Here is a 24258-nt window from a genome sequence, read left to right as displayed (position 1 = left end):
AATTGTAATCTGACTTTTTTATTGATTCTGGTTTGTTGATTTTCCCATGTTGTCACAAAAGGAAGCAGTGTGTTTGAGGTTTTCCTTAAATACTATTCTACGGTTGTGCCTCTAATTAACTCAAATGTTGTCAATTAGCCAATCAGAAACTTCCAAAACCTCGACACCATCATCTGAGCGTTTTCAGAGGCGGAATAATCTTATTGTATGCAAACTTGACTTTCAAGAAAAGTTATAACAATTTCTCAAAAAAAGTCTCTCTCATTATTCTGCTATTAAGCACAACAGAAACAAATGTGATAATCTTAACTTACCTAAAAGAGAAAAAGTTCAGTCACATTAACATCTGACTTTTTTTTAAATGGTTATGTGCCTTTTTATACAGTGTACACTTCTGGTTTCCACTGTATATGTTGTATTTAACAGCATTATATACAACATTTTATTGTCACTAACAGTAGCAGCATTACAACAACAGAAACTGTCATTTGCATGATTACTCCTTACTGAAAAAGAGTAATTCTGTTAACAATGCTGTTTATTTTTTATTGCCATATAATTTCCAATCACTGCTTAGCACACAACAGGAGAAATGTGGGATGTGGGACACCACTGAGTACATCTGAAGATAGTCCCAGAGAAAGTAGAGGACGAATACATAAAAGCAAAATAAGAGACAGGGAGTTACGGCTGTACATTCTGGCCGCCGCTCTTTTTTTTTTTTTTTTTTTTTGCAGACGTGAACAATTGTTACTTTGTGTGTGCCGAGAGCTTTACATGCGGTGCATTCCACACGCGGCTCTCGGCCAATCAGAATGCAGCAGGAAGAGGGTCATTCCAGAGGGTCCTGAAGAATGTCTGTGCCATTGATTCCATTCCAGGATGACCTCTCTGGAGGACTGCTTTCTTTTTTCCCCATTCTCTTTCCTTCTTTTTTTCCCCCTCTCCGCAGCTGGGAATGCTTAAAGTTGAGGTGGGACATTGAGCTTTTGCACAAACGCACACTGAAAACACACTGCGCTCCACATGTGCCAAACACACCCACGCTGGGAACAGAGCACACACTCACACTCTTACACTATACTCACTTTTTTTTTCAGTTGGTTTTATGCATCCGTCTCTTTCGCTTTGTCTGGTTCTGTTGCTATTTACATAGTAATTAAGATTATAATTAGTGTGTATCAAAGAGGAGTATTTTATAATAGTAAGCTAACAGTGCCAAGGTTATATAATTGTTTGGTCACCGCTTACATCAGGTGATCGTACTCATCGCAGTGTACGATGACTCAAGATTTGTTGTGTAACTTCTTTTATTTTGAAATAATTTCATTCCTTTACTTTGAAAATACAAAACTTAATGTAAAGTCTGAATTATTTATCAGAATTGAATTATCAGCCCCTCTTTAAATTTAGTTTTCTTTTTTAAATATTTCCCAAATGATGTTCAACAGAGCAAGCAAATTTTCACAGTATGTCTGATAATATTTTTTCTTCTGGAGAAAGTCTTATTTGTTTTATTTTGGCTAGAATAAAAGCAGTTTTTAATTTATTTAACAACATTTTAAGGTCAAAATTATTAACCCCTTAAAGCTGTATATTTTTTGATAGTCTACAGCACAGGTGTCAAACTCAATTCCTGGAGGGCTGCAGCTCTGCAGAGTTTAGCTTTAACCCAAATTAAACACACCTGTTCAAATTAATTGAGTCCTTCAGGCTTTTTTGAAACCTAGGGGTAAGTGTGTTGAAGCAGGGTTGTAACTAATCTGTGCTGAGCTTTGGCCCTCCAGAAACTGGATTTGATACCTGTGGTCTACAGAACAAACCATCATTATACATTTACTTACCTGATTACCCTAACCTGCATAGTTAACCTAATCAACCTAATTTACCTAGTTAAGCCTTTAAATGTCACTTTAAGCTGTACTGAAGTGCACTGTATTTAAATATCTAGTAAAATAGTATGTACAGTCATCATGGCAAAGATAAAATAAATCAGTTATTAGTAATGAGTTATTAAAACTATTGTGTTTAGAAATGTGTTAAAAAAAATCTGCTCTCCTTAAAATAGAAATTGGAGAAAAAAATAAACAAGGGGCTAATTATTCAGGGGGGGCTAATAATTCTGATTGTTTTTTAACTGGATATATAAGTACACCCCTCACAAATCTCTCATTTGAATTAATTTTTTTATAGGAAGCTTTACAATATTGTATTTTTGCATATTTAGTCATGTTAAGTCAGTACTGAAGCCAAATCTGGAGCAAATCTAACAAAATAACTTACAATAAGGGTTCAAAAATTAATAGCTCAAATGTATATAGGGGGAAAAAAACATTTCAAAAATAGCAAACATCAAGAGAAACATAATATATAGAATTTTGTTAAAATGTTTTAGTTTGTAATTTATTTTGCAAAATTTTGCATGAATTTAAAATGTATTACCTTTCCATTTCTAAAGATGTTCTATGACTAACATATTATTTTAATTTTGTGCGAATGCACCAATATTTATTACCCATAATTACTGAGAAAAGGATTAAAATATTCATTTTCAAAATGGGCTGTATATTCATAAATTTTCTTTTCAGCTTAGTCTCTTTTATTAATCTGGGGTTGCCACAGCGGAATAAACCAGAATGAAAATATGAATTTATCCAGCATATATTTTACGCAACGGATGCCCTTCCAGCTGCAACCCATCACAGGGAGAAAAATAAATAAATAAATAATTTAATTAAAAATGTTTTAATTATTATTAGTATTATTATTATTATTAATATATTATTTATTTTGTTTATATTGACACAACAACAAAAACATGGCACATAAAACAATGAAGACACCAGACTGTGACAAGCTAAATTTGTCATTAATATGTATAGATGATATTTGTTCATTGTTTTAATGGAAGGAGGCAAATGACACAGGCTCTTGTCATAATATTATCTTAAATTTTAATTATTTATTAAATAATATAATTGTATTTATTTTGTTACAACACAAGCGCACACGGCTGGTTCGGTGATTACTGTCATTAGTTTAAATAAAAGTAGCCAGTACATCTAAAATTGTTTTTAAACAGCAGATGCCCTTCCAGCTGCAACCCATCCCTGGGAAACATCTATACACCCTCATTCACACTCATACATTACGGACAAATTAGCCTACCCAATTCACCTGTACCGCATGTCTTTGGACTGTGGGGGAAACCGAAGCACCCGGAGGAAACCCACATGAACATGGGGAGAACATGCAAACTCCACACAGAAATGCCAATTGACCCAGCCGAGAATCAAACCAGCGACCTTCTTGCTGTGAGGCGACAGCACTACCTACTGTCACCTCGTTTATATTATATATACTTATATTCTATTACATATATATTATATTATATGCATATATTATATATTATTACGTAATACACTTTACTATATCGTGGTTAAAAATCCTGGAATATTTACTGTGACTTACTAAAGTTTTTAGTGTTGATACTTTAGGTAAAGTAACTAATTGCTTTAAACAGTGTATGTGAAACACAAACACCATTAGAAAATGAGTTCGATATACAGAAAATACAGAGAAAAACAAGAAGTGTGAGAGTTCAATGAACATGGGAGTATGCAGAACAAAGAAAACAGACCAGAAACCAGGTGAAATCAACTTAAAGTCCATAAAACTGTTCAACACTGTTACAAAGACTGAAGACACAGTTTGTCAAAACACAAATTACGTTCACAGTAACAGGGTTATTTGCTTGTTTTCTCCAGTTAGTCTCATAATAGTGTTGAGTGCAAACTTTTTGTTCACCGTAGTCATGGATACAGTGGCTTTGGGGCCAACCCAATCACGTGTCAGGTGAAATGCATGTGAAAAACAGCAGCCAATGAGAGGACCTCACTGCTTTCATCTGCTGAAGAAGACATGCTGCCAAGTCTTAACTCAAAACTGATGTAGCACTTCTGCAACACTAATTAGACCACAGCCATGACGATGAGTGGCAGACCAGGCATTAATAATCAATCTGATTCACTGATGTCACACAGAGAAATCATTGCATCAAAGAGTGTTTGAGTGGGAACAATGAAAATGAAGTGAGAAACAGTGAGAAAATGAAGGGAAAGAGACAGCAACAGGGAATAAAGGAAGGACATGTGATTAAGACACAAAAATCTTGCAAAGCATCAGCTTTGTTGGTATATCTTAATAGTTGAATTAGTAATGTACAGCTCTTGGTAAAGGTTCAAAAGAAGAAGATGGCTCCCAAATGGCTCTTTTTTGGCTCACTTGAAGTTTTCTTCTTTAGAAACATTAAGCAATTGTGACTGATTAATGTGTTTGGTAAACTTTTGTTGTTCAGTGTTTTCATTGAAGTTGCAGTATGTAAGTTTGACACCCAGTGGTTGAACTAGGTATTGCACTACAGGATCAAAACATGTTTTCACTCGGCTCCTCCTCTGACGAGTCCATGCGATCGCAGGTTACCAAATTCACGTGAGTGTGCCTGACCATTGAGTCTAAAGATTTAAACCGTTTTCTAGCTAAAAGCAATGGCACATCATAGAAGGAATATTTTCCATACTATAAGGAGTTTTTGTTCCAACCAACACCTGAAATTTTCATTTAGTTAATAGTTAAATATTAAAACTGTGACTCAGTGCAAGCCAAGTTAACAAATATCAATCATTTGATGTTAATTAATCAGTTTAATATGTAGTAATTGGATTTTAAAGCTTACTGTTTTGTTGGAGTGCAGTGGGTGCACTATTCTGTGCTTCTGAATTAAATTTCTATTGTGTTTCGTCTGGTGCAAAATTGCTTATCACTGCAAATTTGTCACGTAGCATGTTGTTAGGACATGGTGTTACAATGTTACCTGCTTACCTAGTGTTTACGTTTGTAATATTTATACTGTTTGCTAATTAATAACCACCTCATGTGGAACTCTGAATCTGTGTCTTATTTTGGAAGCTGCTACTGTCCAACGGAGGTCACGTTTTGAGGTCACGGAGGTCACGTTTTGAGAGCCTTCATGACTGAATGAATGAAATATACTAGCTAAACTAGCATGGAGCGGGTTAAAATGACCAAAACAAAGAGAGACATTCGAGCATGTAACTCACATTGTCAAAGCAGAATAGCATTGCTTTTCAAATAAACAAGAATGTTCACTTAGGGCTTACTCACACTATGACATCCGTACCGTGCCCAGGCCCGTTTCCCGGATCGTTTGAGAAGTGTGAGTGCGCTGAATCGGGCTCAAGCACGGTTCACTTGGCTGGCCCTGGCCCGGTTGGAAGAGGTGTGCCTGAGCGCGGATCACTTGGGCTTTGGCGCGGTACGCTTGTGTGTGAGTGCAAAACGTGCCAAAGCCCGAAACTGAAAGCGAGACGTGACTTTTAAGGGGCTGTTTCATATGGATTTATTAATTATTCTTACTGTTCAGCGATCGCAAACTGTCGTCGTTTATTAAAGACACAAACTCCTCACTTCACGACAGCTGCGCGCCTTCAGCAGACCTCCTCATTCCTGCAGCACGAGAGCATTATGATTGTTTATGAGCGCCAAAAGTGGCGGATCTGTCCGGTGAAATATCTGACTGCGTGTCACCGCATCCCTAAGGACTGTTTGGCGAAATATTTGACTGCATGTCACTGCATAACAAACGACTGAAAGGATATAACTAGAGAAATCTCCACTGTTCTGCTGGGTGAGAGCGTATGGCAAGCCGTTTTAGCATTTAAACCTTTTCTGACTATCCATAAATATATTTAGAGATATCTCTAATTATATTTTGACTAGTCATAATTATAATTCGACTAGTCAGATTGGACATATCTGCAAATATATTATGACTGACTAGTCATATTCCTCCATTGACTTCCATTGAAAAATATCTGCAGATATCTCTAAATAAGTTTTGACTAGTCACAATTGTAATTAGAGATATCTCCAAATGAATTTTGACTAGTCAAAAAGCCAATTCAAGATATCTACAACTGTAATTCGACTATTAGTAAATTAATTAGAGATATCTTTAAATATATTTGTAAATATCTCTAAATATGATGAATTAAAGATATCTCTATGTATTATGACCAGTAAGAACTCAGTTAGAGCTATCTCTAATTACAATTGTTACTAATCAAAACTCATTTAGAGATATCTGCAAATATTTTTCAATGGAAGTCAATGGAGGAATATGACTAATCATAATATATTTGCAGACATCTCCAATCTGATTTTGTACTAGTACAATTGTAATTGCAGATATCTCTAATTGTCATTCTGAGTAGTGGAATTATAATTATGACTAGTCAAAATATAATTAGAGATATCTCTAAATATATTTATGGAGTCAGAACAAAGATTTAGATGCTAAAAAGGCTTGCCATAGAGAGCGCTTCTCATAGAACAGAGCAGCAGCGATGACGTAAGCGTGCCGAGGCCCGATATGGTGTGAGCGCGGGCCGTCGGGGGAGACGGGAGGGGAGACAAGTGTGCTTTGGCCCGGTTTGAGGCAACTGTACCTAGTGTGAGTACGGTCTTAGGATGTTTTTAAAATATCTGTAAACATATTATGGTTTTTTATGCTTTAGAAGAGTCAAAAACTTACATGACTTTTTTTGTGCCTTTTTCAGTGTTCCTTTTCCTTCTTTTACATTGTGCCAATTCAACAAAATCAACTGAAACCTCTTAAATAGGCCAAGTTTTTTTTATTGTTTGGGCCACAACTGAACCCCATCGCCACCGCCAACTACTCTTTGCATCTCAAGTCAAACTGGTAACAGCAGAAAAGCCGTCCACATGGAGGTAATCGGTCAGCCGGTAGTACAAAAAGAAACAAGCTGTCAGCAGCGTCACACCGCCCGTAGTGTTCGTTTTACAAAATGCAGCCATACATTGGCTCTGGCTATATAATTTGCTCTCTCCAGAAATGTAGACAGTATATGTATACCCAACACAATGAGCCTGTGTTGGGTAATACCCGCATGTCAATCAATATCAGTGGGCAGGGAAAACCGCATTGCCACGTCACATTGTGGTGGGCCTCAAAATCTCTGGGATTTGGGTCCTATTTTTACATAAGGAAATTTAATAAAAGACACTTGTGTTTGTATTACCCCAATACGACTGCATAGACAGTATAACTACACAAATTCAGATTTTTTCATGATAGGTGCCCTTTAATTCATTTTTATTTATTTTTTTCATTTTCTTTCATCTGCAGAAGTTCAGGAGGAGAGTGCAGGAGTCCACACAGGTCCTGCGGGAGCTGGAAATCTCATTACGGACCAATCACATTGGGTGAGTTCATCTGTGGGCATAGGAGTTCATTTAATACGGCTTACAATAACTGTTACACAGACACACTCAAACCTAAAGGAAAACTGCAGCACTTCAAAACCCCTCATGTAAGATGAAGTGATGCACAAATCATCATCTTTTTGTGTGAGGCAGCACATGCACCAACCCAATGTTCCTGACTGGACTTGTCATATTTTTGCCCAGAGAAGTATTGCAGGAATGCCAGCTTATTGGGTTTGTGGGAATTGTTACATAACCTTATTTTTTATAAACACTCTGGGAAAAAAAATGTTTGATGTACTCTATTTGCCATGTTGTCGTTTTCCCATAGTTCACTTGTATCAGTTGCGTCACCTCACTCTATTTATAAAATCTCTCCTGTCGCCTAACGAAATATTAACGTTTCGATCGGATGTTCACAACTAAGTCTCAGCTGAAGTCATGGACAATCGCTGTATTCTCACAACTCTGGCTATTTTGAGCACCATTATCTTGAATATACTACTCAGCTTAGAATAGAATGTGTATATTGTTACGTATACTATATTGTAGGGACATTTGTGAGTTGTGACCATATTAATTGGCTATTCACAGCAAATTAAATCTCTATTTCCCGAATAACACAATCAATATTTTTATTAGATTTACATTTATTTAGCAGACAATTTTATCCAAAGCGACTTGAAAAACCATATGAATCACCAGCAGTTCCAGAAAACTCAACTATTACGCCCCAAGTCTAGGGGAAACAAAAAGGGCATAATAAACGAAGAAAAAAAAAAACAAATGTGTTGGGGTGGTGGATTTCCCAAACTAAACAAAACTTTAAACAAAAAGATTCCCTTCGGTCGACAACCGTTCCCACACACTCAGTTGAGAGTATATATGAATAGATTTATTATGGAAAAATGTGGTTAATATAAATGAGCATTTCGTCTGGGTGACCACAGGCCAAAATAACAAACAAAAGAATCTATAAAATAAATCCACTAAATTGCCTATTACTATTTAAAGAAAAAGACAAAAAGCTTACCTAACCCCCTAAACATAAACAAAGTCAAAAGTAATCAAATAAATAGGCAGGTCACCACACGCTCAAACTCTCAAAAATATTTTAACGAATGATGGTCATCAGAACAATGTTGGTTGTTGGTCGTCGGCCGGAGGGGTGAGGGAAACCCAGGAGCTCCACTCCAAACACCGAACGCACAGAAATGAGCTCTCCGATCCCTGCCGGAAGCTCCTTTTTATACATGCTTTTGTGACCAGCAGCCAATCAGAACAGGGAATCACGCCGGTATGGGAGCCTATGAGACAACAGAAAAACAACAAGGAGGCGGGACAAAAGAAAAAGACAGAGTACAATCCGTAATAATAAACAAGTAAATAAACTTCAGTCGTAACATCAACAGTTGAGGCTGGGGAAGGATGAGGACTCAATTTCAGGGACAAAAACTTGGGTTTATTAATTGTAAAACAAAACAATAAGCAACAAAAACAACCCAGAGTGGGGCAAACATAACTAAAAAACAAAAACAAACTTGACTGGGGTAGCAAGGAAGAGCAGGCCTGGACCATGCTGGAAAATGCAAGACAAGACAATTTGCGACAACGAACTGTCACAGGACAGCAAACAAAAGGGAACTATAAAGGAGAAATAATTAACAGACAAGTGAACAGGATTACCTAATAATGGGTTACAAGGAAGGTGGGACTAGACAATAGACATGAGAGCACATGACTTAAAGAGACAACACAAGCTATGTGCTCACACGAAAATAGGACTAAAACTTGCAGCCAATGAGAGAACTGATGATCTGCGTGTTCATAGGAAGCACAACACTAAAGCACATGACCAACATGTGAACATGGAGCCATGTGCTCTACAAATCACCAAGATAAGACGGAACGCAAGACACAAGTACACTGAAAATAAATAAATTACTGTGCACTCGCAGGCGACATGCATGTTTCTGATTGCAGCACCAACCGAATCAAAAACCAACTACACTTGAGCTCTGAGACCAGGATCCCGCAAACATGATGTATATAGCGGTACATTTTCAGAACGAGCCTGGGTTTATTTAATCAGGTAAGATGTCAGAGTTTTCGAGAGAGTACATTATGTGAAACTTATACTGTACAAAAAAGTATGGGAAGACAGAAATATTTGGGGCTTTTGAGATTTTGTGAGAGCTGAAATTCACACACCTAGTTGCATGCTGGGAATTAGGATTGACAGGAAGTGGAAAGGCTGATGGAGCTCTGCGAGGTCAGGAAAATGTCACAACAGGAAAATGGGAAGATGTGATATTCCAGCAGTAACCAGCACACACTCTTTCCTTATCATCCCCTAAATGAGTGTTGTTATAGTTTCATCATCGCAAGGGCAGTCAGAGCTCAGAGCAGCCAGATACACTGCACAGAGATTTAGCCACCGTATGGTACTAAACTAGATTACATAAATGATCTAGTTAATCTAGATGAGATAAGGCAGGTTTATCTGCTCACAGCAGGTTCGACAAACACACAACAACAGAGCAGTTCCATAAATCCTGTCTGTTGAGTTTCAGATGTGTTCCTCCTTTGCCAAAACAATGTTTCCCCCATTTTTTTTCTAAAGGTTATTTACCATTATCCAGTCATTTTGGCAAAAATGAACTAATTTACTATTATACAGAGTGCATTATATTACTTTTAAATCCTATTGAAGTTAGAATTCCAAGTTTCATGGCATGAAAACACCATGGGCTCTATTTTGACCGTCCATGCGCAAAGCGCAAAACGCAGGGCGCAAACGCTTTCAGGGCAAGTCAGAATGCATTTTTGCTAATTTAAGGGCGGGAAAACCTGCTTTGCTTCATGGCGCATGGTCTAAAAGGGTTGAGTTTATTTTCTTAATGAGTTATAGGTGTGTTTTGAGAATTAACCAATTAGAGTCTCATCTCCCATTCCCTTTAAGAGCCAGCTGCGTCGCGCCAAGAGCGCATTCGCTATTTACAGGACGCAAAGTAAGTCTAAGTGGAAAAAAAACGAGCATTTCACTAGCAGACAGTTAACAGTTTTTTTTTACAGAAAACTGTTAAACAGAGCATCTACTGCATGAGAATGAGAGATAATGGATCTACTTTCACATTCGCTCGTGGATAGGGAAACCTTTACGCACAGACATTAATTAGTCTATAAATAAATAGTTTTGTTTAAGCGCAAATATTCGTTACAAAACTATTTCTAAATGCAGTTCTAATTTCCAGCAAACGAATAAATGAACAATAATAACGAAGTGTGCTCAAAAACCTGAGTGATATTCTAAAACACCTGCCATGCCCCATATGGTCTAAAACCTGACAGGTGGGCAAATCTAAGCTTGTTTTTAATAAAACAAATATAAATATGGATAAAATAAATAATTCTGCTAATAATAATAACATCATACAAAAGCAAATTGTTATGAATGAACTGAAAAAGCCTCCCGAGATGAAGAAGACATAAAAGCAGTGATTTTTCATATTTATGTAGGCTAGAAAATAATGTTTTGTAATATTTTAATCCTTTATATTAATATCCTATATCTATTCTTATTATATCCTATATATATATCCTTAATATTTAAATTTTTTCATATGTAAAGATATTTGCCTATTGCTCTCTTGTGCGTATTAAGCAGTGTGTAAGCGAGGCGCAACTCTGCACTGGAGTTTAGACCGGGTTTGTTTTGGTCTAATGAAAAATCTATTATAGTTTCTCAAAATAGCAACGCGCCAGTAGTCTGCCTTAGAACGCCTTCCTTTAGAGACCAGAACACCTATGGGCGCACATATGAGCGCTAATGCATTTGCTATTTAAACAGCGTAGCGCAACGCCTCAAAACGACTCTTGCGCCAAGCTAAAACTACCAAAAGACTATTGCGCCGCGCCTTGCGCCATAATTGCGCCGGGTGTATGATAGGACCCCATAAGTTCATAGGAAATACGTGCCTCAGCTTAATGTTTTGATACTATAAGATTGTACTTCACATACATTAGACGGCAGTTTCTATGACATTATGGTGTCAACAATTTTTATTCCTTTTCACAATGTTTGAAATTTATAATAAATATTGTTTCGTTGTCGATATTAAAATGTGCGAATCTATAATAGTTGCAGGATCGGTCGAGTTGGGATTACAGTTTGCTAGACGCTACAGTTCTAGTTTAACCTTAGATTGAAAGTTTTTAGACTATACATGTGTAGAAGTCTCACTAACTCAATATCCTTCGGCTTATTCCTTGATATATTAAGGGTCACCACAGTGGAATGAACCACCAATTACTCTGGCATATGTTTTATGCGGTGGATGTCATTCCAGCTGCATGTGTAGAAGTCTACACACTGTCTACATTTGATTATTTGATTAATTTGTCTGACTGCTTTTAGACTGCCGCAAAGGACTGTTTTTCATGTATATAGACTGCTCTGTTGAAGTTAGCTATGTTTTAATTAGTTTATCATGTATTTTGTGCAGATAGTCTCCCCTAAATTAGGATTTATTTCAAAATAGAGCTATTTATAGTCATCTTGTGAAATCGTATTCATGTCGCAATATTTTTTAATTCATTTCTCCTCAGCTTAGTCTTCATTTCAGAGGTCGCCACAGAGGAATGAATCGACAACTATTCCGGCATATGTTTTTATGCAGCGGATGCCCTTTCAGCTGCAACCCAGTTCTGGGAAACACACTCATTCTCAGACACATTTACACTCTACAGCCAATTTAGTTTATTCAGTTCCCCCGTAGCGCATGTCTTTGGACTTTGGAAAAAACCGGAGCACCCGGAGGAAACCCACGCGAATACGGGGATAACATGCAAACTCCACACAGAATTGCCAACTGACCCAGCTGGGACTTGAATCAGCAACCTTCTGTATGTGAGGCAGAAGTGCTAAGCACTGAGCCACTGGTGCAGTATATATACTATTAAAATGGTGATTTGTTGTAACTCAACGTTAGATCGAATATGGACAAACCTAACTGTGGGGTTAAAAGGTGTCTTTTAACTTTGTAATGGTGGCACGCCCACTTAACAAATAATAACTGAAAATTGTATCATGAATTTGGGCGCCAGGTAACATTTCATCTACCCATCGGAATTAATTAAAATAATAGTTTAATTCCGTACCCAGCATAAACACCTACAGTGTTACACATTCAAAAAATATATATAATTAAATAATCAACAACAGTTTGAGTAGGAGAATCGAGCTCACAGGGAAAAATGTCACTGTAGTTGTTAAAATGTATAATTTGTTTGTAAAAAAAAGAAAGAAAGGGATATAGAATGGCCTTTTACCCATCAATACCTCCCAATCCATCGAATCACTGTCTCTCCTCTCCACTTATAGCTGGTGTGTGGTGGGTGCACTGGCGGTGCTCCGGTTTCCCCCACAGTCCAAAGACATGCGGTACAGGTGAATTGGGTAGGCTAAATTGTCCATAGTGTATGAGTGTGTGTTTGTGAATAAGTGTGTGTGGATGTTTCCCAGAGATGGGTTGCAGCTGGAAGGGCATCCGCTGTGTAAAAACGTGCTGGATAAGTTGGCGGTTCATTCTGCTGTGGCAACTCCAGATAAATAAAGGGACTAAGCCGACAAGAAAATGAATGATCCAGGAGTGAAATGTCCTTAAGACAGAACTTACTCTTCTTTAAGCTGATAGTCAATCCAGCATCTGCATCAGACAGCTTGACGGAGTCGTAGGGGACAGTCAGTGGTAATGAATTTATCGATGTAAGCAAAACACAGTTTACCACACACTTCTCCTAGTCTCCGTCAACCTTTGGAAGGTTTCAGGAATTGAAAAAGTCAATCCAATGTTGAGTTTAACCCAACTTTCAGTTATGACAACAAAATATTCAGGTTCAGAGTTCAGGTGCACTGCTGAGGAGATTTCCCGCCAAAAGCGTTTCGCACTTTGAGTAATGAGTGTAATGAGTGTCTATTATTACCAAATGATAAAGAATATGTCACTCCTGAACTGTCTCTTTCTCTCTGTTTAGATGGGTGCGGGAGTTTCTGAATGAGGAGAACAAGGGTTTGGATGTGTTGGTGGAGTATCTTTCGTTTGCACAGTATGCTGTCACGTAAGTCACCCGTGATTGTCCCGAACATGAACACAATGAACACAATGGCTCCTTTCACTCCCAATGCTGCTGAGTCTGTGTGTGGCTCTGACTACATGCCCTACTGCTGCTCTCTGTGTGTGTGTGTGTGTGTGTGTGTGTGTGTGTGTGTGTGTGTGTGTGTGTGTGTGTGTGTGTGTGTGTGTGTGTGTGTGTGTGTGTGTGTGTGTGTGTGTGTGTGTGTGTGTGTGTGTGTGTGTGTGTGTGTGTGTGTGTGTGTGTGTGCAGACTGTTCACTGAAATCAAGTCACAAGATCTCATTTACGACCAAATAGCACTCTGCTGATAAGAAATGATCATGTTTTAGTGGGTTTTGGAGAAAAAGACTGTTATCACAGTCACCCCAACACCTCATTACAACACACTAACCTCTGTTTAGGGTTGGTAAGATTGTTTACTTATGACTTATGGGACAAAAAAGACCCGGACACCATTTTAACAACAGACAAAAACAAAACTAAACAATGTTTCTTTAAATGTTGAAATTTGGTGAGTTTTTCTAAAACAACCCCATTAGAAAAAAATTATCAATTTCTATTTTAATGAAGGCTGTGCACATTTAGGGTACTTTGGGTACACTTAGTTGATTTGGAATACATTAAAACATTAAAAACATATTCATTCATTCATTTTCTTGTCGGCTTAGTCCTTTCATTAATCCGGGGTCGCCACAGCGGAATGAACCGCCAACTTATCCAGCATGTTTTTACGCAGTGGATGCCCTTCCAGCCGCAACCCATCTTTGGGAAACATACACACACACACACACACACACACACAAACACACACACACACACACACACACAAACACACACACACACACACACACACACACACACACACACACACACACACACTACGGACAATTTAGCCTACCCAGTTCACTTGTGCCACATGTCTTTAGACTGTGGGGGAAACCGGAGCACCCGGAGGAAACCCACGTGAACGCAGGGAGAACATGCAAACTCCACACAGAAATACCAACTGACCCAGCCGAGGCTCGAATCAGCGACCCAGCGACCTTCTTGCAATGAGGCGACAGCACTACCTACTGCGCCAAAACACCACCGGGCTAATAATTTTGACCTTAAAATGTTTTTTGAAAAATTTAAAACTGCTTTTATTCTAGCCGAAATAAAACAAATAAGACTTTCTTCAGAAGAAAAAATAATATCAAGCATACTGTGAAAATGTTCTTGCTCTGTTAAACATCTTTTGGGAAATATTTAAAAATATAAAAAACAAAGGTGGCTAATAATTCTCATTTCAACTGTATATTCAAAAATTTGATTGACTGGAAAGTTACTTGATAGATCCAAGCTACAACTTGACTTGAAATAAGCATTGACTTGACTTGCTTGAGACTTGAAGGTTATGACTCGAGTCTTGCTTACGTGTGACATACTCCCATCTCTGCTATCTATTAAGCAGTCAATAAGTAGTGTAATGAGCTAAAAGTCTTGTTAATGGTTTGTTAATAGTGTGACCAAACAATAATTTTCTCTTTTTTTGTACATTCACTGTTATGTGTTGTGCTTTACAGGTATGATGGTGATAGTTCTGAGAACAGCACAGAGAACTCGGTGGATAAATCTAAAGCCTGGAGCCGATCGATTGAGGATCTCCATGGAGGAAACCACCTCTCGTCTGGCGGCTCAGGCAGTAACATCTCTAGAACCAACAGACATTCAACAATAAGGTGCGAATGCGCGCAAACTGAAATGTCGAAATTAAAACAAGGTCATTACGAACAAATCACACAAGACGCAGACATTAGCTATGTTTCCATTCAAACGCTCAACCAACTTATAAACAGACTCAAACACACAATTATTGCACACATATTACTTTAATAATAATTCATTATGCACGTTTGGAGTATAAAAAATTGAAACGTGCGGACTACTGAGTATGAAAAAACTTTTTACATGATAAGAAAAAAATAAATTAAACTACAATGGAAACACATTTACCGAACAAATTCCAGCGTGCACATCATAAAAGTCATGTGATTCCATTTAAACTGATCATGTGATAACAAAAATAGGGATGATGTAATGGCATTAATTGGCAAATCAGCAAACCGACTACATATTAAAACATATGAAATGTTGTTTTGGTCATTCGAAAGTCCCTCAGCCAAAGTCCATCATCAAAGTGGTTCAGTATTATTGGTTGCATTTTATTTTAAGGTCACATAGTTACAGTGTGTAATGATCTGGAGTGGAACAACAGAGGTTAGATCCAAATACAGCTTTATTTTGGTTGTCAGGCAGGCAAGGGTCAAAACAGGAGCAGGCAGTAAAATAGACATAATGCAAATCGTTAACATAGAGACAGGTGAAAGGGGCCGAGATGGGCGGCAGACAATCAATAAACGTTAAACAAACAGGGTCAAAAACACAACAAGGCAAGAAAAATGCTTTGGTAAGTTCACAGTGGAGACAAGAATATAAATTATATGAAGTCCATGTAATCAGCGATGATTTCCTTCAGCTGTGTGAGTAATCGGGAGGTGCACTGAAACCGGTGTGTGACTGCAGGTCATAATGGGAGTTGTAGTTCGGATAAATGACACGGAATGCTCTCTAGCAGCCTGCAAGGGAAATATCACTGGTGATTATAACACTGTGTAAATAATTGTTTGAATACTGAGTAGGGTTAATTAATTACATCTAGTTATGTATATCGTTGGGGTTAGAATTTGCGTTATTTAGAGAATTAGTTCCATAATTCATTGCAATCATTGGAATCTTTTTGGCTCAACATTTCCTGTCTCATTCACTTCCATTGACTATCAGGCATTAAAAACTACTCGTTATGCTGCTTGATGTCGCAAACCAATATTTTTATTATATTATTCTACCTATATTATATTGAGTCATGAACACTTGATTGTAGAGCAACCCGCTTATTATTCCAACATAGGCTCATTTTGAAAACGTAGCCCTATATACATTCTGGAGAGCGCGAATAATGTAGTCGTATGGCTGCATTTCGTCTTTAAAATGAACGATATGTGGGGGTATGACAGCATTCCTTTTCACGCTTAACAGCTGACCACTTACCTCTGTGTGGACGGCTTTCCCGCTGTTACCAGTTTGTCCAGTGGCTCACCATGTACGTGGGCGGATTTGAGATCAATCGGCAGATCAATCTGTGCTTCTGTAAACACTATTGGTTGGGTATAGTAAAGGAGGAGGGCGGGTCAGTTAATCTGTCAGTCGGTCAGTCATTCAGTCAACAGCCGCCTTTGGTGGTATTATGTGAGATCAGCAGGCACCAATTTAGAAATCTGAGATCTCAAAAAGCGTACACCGCGGCCTCTGGTGGATTCGCAAAAGCAATCACGTATCTCCTGGGACCTATTTGGCGCTCTCAAGAAATCTATATAGGGGTATGTTTTTTTAAAATGAGCCTGGGTTGTATTTTTCCCAGTCATTTCTCTCATAGGCAACTATGAAAATCGAAAGTTCTAAAACAATTGCAAAAGCGAGTGGACTTCTCCATTGCAGGAAAAAGGTCAAAAATAAGTGCATGGAAGATTTGTAAATACATCACCTTAAATTAAAGTGTTATCGTATTATTTTTGTCTTTTTTAACCATTTTTTAAAAATATATTTGGTGTCAGTTTATCAGGAAGTGATGATTTTATTCTCTTTAACTCATTGGATGGTGCTGCTTTACTGAAAATATGTGCATATGTCTAATTGGTGTTTTTAGATGGAAACATAACTATTAATAATATCAAACTGAACGTGATATGGTGTGTCCCGACTGCATAGTGTGTACAGACTTCATGTGATTTCTGAAAGGCTCTATTGTGTGGTCATGAGGCCTGTAAGACTTTAAATGGCTTAGGAAACAGTGCACCATGTCAGAAGCAAGAGTAGAACACAGTGGACTCGTGTCTGTCTGTCTGTCTGGATGCTGACTCAGAGCACTGCTTTAGTATTTTTATTCTGATGACGAATAGGATGACTGACACATCAGCGTCATATGAGTGTTAATAGACAGGAACTCCCCTGATTGTTCATTGGAACTAAAAAAAATTAGGTTTTGCCTTGTTTTTAGTCCAAGTATCTAAAGATTCTTAAATAAAAAAGCAATTTTTAGACAAGTAAAAACTAATGTCTTGTTTTTTTTGAGAAATATTATGTCAAATTAAGTTTTTAGGTAAGTTTTTCGCCAATGGGTTAAGCAAACTAATCTTATTTCAAACTGATTATTTTGCTTACCCCGTTGGCCGATTATTTTGCTTGTTTTAAGGAAAAACTCACTTCATTTTGAGATATTACTTCTGAAAACAACACAATATTTTGTACCTGTCTTGACTTTAGACATTCTAGATATTTGGACTAGAAACAGGACAAATATATTCAATAAGAAAGACATTTTTTGCAGTGTTGTAGCAGCCTAAAGGAGGAACTGAAGTATGCACACTGAGCCTGAGGGGATCTGTTTGAATGGGTTCAACATGCTAAGCCCCTGCCATTTGAATTGGATTAAGGTCTAACCCTTATGCAGTAGCTGGAGAATTCCAGAGTCTAATTCAAGAATTCGGCACGCTTCTTTCTTCCGGGTCACATGTCAAAAGCTCCCGTCATTTCCATAGTGCTTCTGCTAGGGGGATTCTAGAATTGCAGGTACATTTAGAGAATATGCTTTCAACACAAATTCAGACCATTTGCTACTGGCTTATTACCTGACTATTATTAAGAAATTAACCATTTATTAGCACTTAAAAAGTATTATCTTATTTTACATCCCTGTTTTTTAATAACTACTACCTTACTAACTATTAATAAGAAGTAGCTTATTGGGTCACTGCAGCAAATTATAAAAGCAACACTGACGACCTGTATCTCCAAACAATTCATGTTCTCCCGCTTGTCAACACAACGTGGCGTCTCTCTGCCGTTTGAACACTGTAACTGGTAAAAACAGTCTTCGAAGCTATCATGCATATTAATGAAGTTGCACCGCATACACAATAGAGCGCGCTGATTGGTTTGAACCAAGTCATACACATGAATGAATGCAGCACACTCAGAGGAAGAAACTCCCAGGTACAAACGTCCAGTCTACACGCTGGAATACACGCTAAGATCTCAAGGCCGTGACGCAGCTTCAAAAATTCATTTCAAACCGGAAGAATTTGCTCGAAATAACTCAAACACAACCAATTTTCACTTTTTAGTGTAATATATGTGTAATAAAAGTGTTTTTAGCAGTGTGGGACACATATACGACTGTCAACAGCTCAGAAAATATGTTTTGGTGTTTCGTGACCCTTTAATTTTACTCAATATGGATCGGACCTATTTCACATTTAACAAAAGAAGCACAATTACATATATATCACAACATCTTCAAAAGGTATTTTTGCTATTTATTATTTCTTTAACAGCATAAACTGTAATTTTGCATATAATACAATATGTTTATTTAAATATGTTAATATACAAGTAATGTTGCCATATATCAATTACAAAATGTATGACATTTTTAAAAAACACCGTCATTCAAAAGAAATTGCCTTCATGTTATTGTTCACCATCTGTGTATTTTATCATACATTTGAATTATTGCCAATATATAGCTTTAAGTGTATCCAGTAAATACCATCGACTGATACATTGGTGCATCCCTAGTCATTTCTAATAGCTAATTACTTAACTAACAAAAAAAGTATCGGTAAATTAAAACATATTTTTGGTCTCACTTTATATTAGGTGTCTTTAACTAGTATGTACTTATACTGAATTTAATTAGTTGTTACAATTATGTAAATACATGTTTTTTACATTGTACATATGATTGATTAAATATCTGCATGTAATTACACTGTTGGCCATCCTATACACCTGTCCCACCCTTAAATCTACCTATACCCCTAAACCTACCCTAACCCTACCACAAGAGTACCAGAAGTGTTCTGCAAAACATTATGAACACAGTAAGTACATTGCCTTTACTGTTTTGATGCATATGCATTGTAGTTAAGGCCACCTAATATAAAATGGGACCCAAATTTTAATTCAATCTTCCTGGAATTATGAACTGTGCTGCTGTGAATTTCAAATTATTCACCGTAAATAATGGAGTTGTCACTCTGTCTGCAGTTTGCTGTTGTGTGTTCCTATCTGCAAAACAAGGCACGTTCTTTTTATATTTTCTGACAGAGTCTTTGATCCTCTTCTCTCCCTATCCATGTTTATTCCTAATGTGCTTTGATTATGAAGGTTAGATTAAGAGACTGAGCTCAGTTGCTAAGTAGTTAGCTAGCTGTGTGCCTGCAGCCTCAGAACGTGCCCTCGTCTCCAGCGTGCTCTCTCTTTTTTAACTGTTATTTTAAGCTGTTTATTCAGATCGTGCTGCTGTGTAAGCGTTTTTCATGAATCCTCTTCATCACTCCTGTTCTAGTTCTGAAGCTCTGCCCAGATGCAGTAGATTTGTGTCTGTGTTTTGCTTTGCTCCTAGTTAGTTTTGCAACACAGGATTATCGGGGGTGCGTGCACCAGGGCTACATAATTGGGAAACCGTAAATACGTGCCCTGGCATTTGTCTGGCTGCATTTTGTGTGTAAAACGAACTCTACAGGGTGGTATGAAGTCACTGGCTGTTTCTCAGCGTTCTTCATCGGTCTTGCGTCCTCGTGTTCTCGTGTAATCATCCGCTGCTAAAGTTCAGTTCCAATACTCAAGACTGCAAGAACAGAGGACGCGTGAAAGTTCCCGGATGTGATCTTGATATCGAGGACGCACCGATGCAGACTTGAGCACCGAACTTGCTCTGGAAGTCCTAGAAGTCATTGCGACTGGAGGTGGGAAGCGCAGCATTTTATTTAGATTTATTATTAAAGTTCAGAGATATCATTTATTTACCTTAGGAGTTTCCCTAAATGAAACGGTGAAAGTAAACATTACCATGGACATCTTAATAAAGGAATATACACATTAAGCGTGTTTGGGCGAAGCAGTAGTGCAGTAGGTAGTGCTGTCGCCTCACAGCAAGAAGGTCGCTGGTTCGAACCTCGGCTCAGTTAGCATTTCTGTGTGGAGTTTGCATGTTCTCCCTGTGTTCGCGTGGGTTTCCTCCGGTTGCTCCGGTTTCCCCCACAGTTCAAAGACATGCTGCAGGTGAATTGGGTAGGCTAAATTGTCCGTAGTGTATGAGTGTATGAGGGTGACAGGCCCAGACGACAGGCCGACCGGAATGTGTAAAAAAAGTCGTTATCATATGGACAAGTCTAAATGGAGGACTTGTTCCAAAGAGCCGACCCCGCAACCATACGGGACTAAGGCCAAAGAAGAAGAAGAAGACACGTTGAGGGTGTTTGTTTGCTGAAATTTGTATTAAAATCTGTTTTATTTATATTGTGCAACGTATATTTATAATGTTTTTATGCAAAGTTTATATTTTGAAACGGGGAAAAACAATAAATCGTTGTATGAATGTTGTGAGAAAACATGTGAGGGTCATGTGACCATCAGGAAGAACGCAGCATCGGAATTGCGGAATTGAGAAACAGCCACTGACAACCTTAAGGCCCGTGCACACGAGGAAGCTTTTTACTCGTGTTTTCCGTCAATGTTTAACACCTCGTGTCTAAATAATGGGCGCTAATATGATCGTGCACCAATGGCAGGCAAAAAAGCGTCAAATTTTTGAGAAATGCCTCATGCTTGTTTTTTTGTTTTGATGCAACACATCAATGCGAGTCACTAGTGACATTGAACGCTGAAAAATTATACATCTCGCAGTGAAGCAGTGTTGCAGAGCTTGATTCGTTTTGCCTTCATCGCTTGATCAGTGACGTCCAAAGCTTCATTTTCGCCAATACCCACGTGACTGCTTCAAATTTTGATTCAAAGGTTTAAACACCCTCATGGGTTAGTAAAGTATACAGTGAGAGATTAGGCGTCGATTACATACATTTCTACTGTTTCAAAGCACTGCACAAAAAGGTTTTGAACAATACTAAAGTGTATTAGCGTATTTTTAACAACTATCTTTAAAGAATAATATCGTAGTATAGTGTTTAACGGAGGCCAGCTGGTGTGTATGAGCCTTTAGTTTAATTTTGTGCTACTCTTTTTTTACAGCTTTTGCAGAGCGGTCAGTTTGCTTGGTACCTCCAAGCACGTCCAAGGCACGTCAAAACAAACGAGCATGATGCGTTTTTTTTTAAATGACGGTTTTGCGCCTGCCGTTTTGCAAGTTAGTGTGCATGATCACATTGACGCCCTTTATTTAGTCACGAGGCATTAAACATTGATGGAAAATGCGAGCAAAAAACGTCTCTGTGTGCACGGGCCTTTAAGCAAATAGTTACTGGTTAATTAGTTAATATTATTACTAACTAATAAAGTTAGTTAGTTGCTAACTAATAACCTTCACTTTTCTGAATTTGATTGTAATGCAATAATGTGCGCCTTTTGTAAATCTGCTTTGAAGCAAAAATTTATCATGTGAAAAGCGCTTATAACTTGAATTGAATTAAACCAATAAACGGCCTTCCCTAAACCCAACCCATAGTGTTCTCAAAAGCAAACAAGAAGGGAAAAGCAAACCAGATTCCAGGGTCGACTCGATTTGTCATCACACCAGCCATCTTTTCATGGACGCACGTGAGAAAAACATGAAAATGGCACATATAATGCGCAAACATGGCTTTTGCACCTGGCGTTTTGCACGTTAGTGTGCACGATCACATTGACGCCCTTTATTTAGTCAGAAAACGTTAAACGTTGATGCAAAATGCGAGCAAAAAATGTCTCGCTGTGCACATGCTTTTAAGCAAATAGTTACTGGTTAATTAGTTAATATTATTACTAACCAATAAAGTTAACTAAACTAACTAACATATAATGCGCAAACATGGCCCAGTAAAATATTTTAGATTGGCAGAAATGTAAACAGTGGCCTCTAGTGGATTTGTGAAAAACACATTGCAATCAGATGTTGCCTCGGCCACATAGTTCACCATTCCCAAAGATGTAACCCTGGGCAGGTATCTGCAATAAGCCTAAGATTTTCGGATTTGATATGCTGAATTTTATTTATAAACAAGAGTATTTCTTCAATGTCCCTGTTTCCCTCCTGAAGAACGCAGACTCATCCACAATGTCCAAAGTGCTCGCAGAAACAAGGGTATGTCAGCTGTTTACTGTTTCAAGTTGTGTAGATTTGAATAGAAATTAGAATAGCGTTAGATTATTGATTGGTTTGGTGCTGTTTATAATATAGACTACCTGATAGAAGTCTTGCCGCCTATCCAAGTTTTAGGAACAGCAAATAATAACTTGACTTCTAGTTGATCAGTTGGTATCAGAAGTGGCTTATATGAAAGGCGAAGGCTTCTAGATTACACTTATTTGACCAAAATAAAATATGGTCATGTCTTGATTTTTAATTGTTTCATTAGGACAGTAAGGTCTGACTTTGCATAGACAAAAGTCTTGTCACTGAGCAGAAATAATGTACACTATAGAATATAAAGTCATGCTGCAGTGGAAAAAGATAATATTGTGTATGACCCCCATGAGCTTAGAGGACTGCATCCATACATCTCTGCACTGACTCAAATCACTTATTAATAAAGTCATCTGGGATGGCAAAGAAAGCATTCTTGCAGGACTCCCTGAGTTCATCAAGTTTTTTTGGATTCATCATTCAATGCCTCCTCTTCATCTTACCCCAGACATGCTCAACAATGTTCATGTCTTATGACTGGGCTGGCCAATCCTGGAGCACCTTAACCTTCTTTGCTTTGAGGAACTTTGATGTGGAGGCTATAGATTGATAAGGGAGTGCTATCCTGCTGAAGAGTTTGCCCTCTCCTGTGGTTAGTAATGTAATGGGCAGCACAAATGTCTTGATACCTCAGGCTGTTGATGTTGCCATCCACTCTGCAGATCTCTCGCACGCCCCTACTGAATTTCAGCCCAAACCATGATTTTTCCTTTACCAAACTTGACTGGTTTCTGTGAGAATCTTCCAGTAGGTCTCCTGCAGTATTTGTGATGATTGGGATGCAGTTCAACAGATGATTCATCTGAAACATCTACCTTCTGCCACTTTTCCAAATGATCAACTAGAAGTCAAGTTATTAATTGTGGTTCTTACTACTGGAATTTTTAGTTTTTTCCCTACCATATAAGTGCCTTTGTTCATGTTATTTTCAAAAAAAAATAAATAAATAAATAACTGATTGTCGCACAAGGATGAGTAAACGTTGGGTGAAAAATCCTTTTAAAAAAGATCCACTTTTTATAGAAGCATAATTATTTTATTTTATTTTATTTTTTGTAGCCTCAGATGTTTTGCATCATAGACGAGCATTAAATATTCTTTTCATTTTTCAAAAAGCTCACAAACAGAATAATATTTTTGTGATTTTGTGATGTCACAGAGCTTGACTTGTATTAGTTCATATCCGTCCTGTATTAGAAGTGCTGTTCTGTTCTCATTAAACACACAGCTTCAGGCATAATCTTTTGTATCTTCAGAAAGAACATGTTTAAGCATGTGTAATTGTGAAATCACACTGATACATTTGAGAAAAAATAATGTTCCGAATGAGCACAGTCATACATCCGGATATGATAAAGACGTTACACACACAGGCTTTTCTTTAGTCTTCGGAAGACTGAAGGTCTTTGTGATGTTCTGGGCAAAATAATAAAACTAAATCACACTTTAAACACAATCACACAGTCACTGTTAAAGATGTGAAAGCTGAAAGACAAAGCACATCACGGCTGTGAGATTCTCCTATCGATGCAGAGC

General features: G+C 37.8%; 1 protein-coding gene across 14 annotated transcripts in view; it reads left to right on the top strand.

The window, feature by feature from the left end:
- Positions 1–24258, top strand: part of fmnl2a (formin-like 2a) — a 134206-nt gene that overhangs the window by 47527 nt on the left and 62421 nt on the right. For 10 of the 14 annotated variants that reach the window (XR_015499048.1, XR_015499049.1, XM_087267397.1 and 7 more), the window contains exons 4-6: positions 7229–7305; positions 13342–13425; positions 15008–15163. Coding sequence is in view for 12 of the 14 variants with exons in the window: in XM_087267397.1 (XP_087123523.1) it covers positions 7229–7305; positions 13342–13425; positions 15008–15163 (317 nt within the window). In the remaining 2 variants the exon portion in view is untranslated. Of the gene's footprint in view, positions 1–7228; positions 7306–13341; positions 13426–15007; positions 15164–19589; positions 19623–22575; positions 22621–24258 lie in introns of all 14 variants that reach the window. The other 4 variants (XM_087267393.1, XM_087267394.1, XM_087267391.1 and 1 more) reach the window with 1 other exon arrangement.

Source organism: Danio rerio, chromosome 9 (genome assembly GCF_052040795.2).
Source record: "Danio rerio strain M-AB ecotype USA chromosome 9, GRCz13ab, whole genome shotgun sequence".
Classification (NCBI taxonomy): Eukaryota; Metazoa; Chordata; class Actinopteri; order Cypriniformes; family Danionidae; genus Danio; species Danio rerio.
This window is presented reverse-complemented; position numbering and strand designations above follow the sequence as displayed.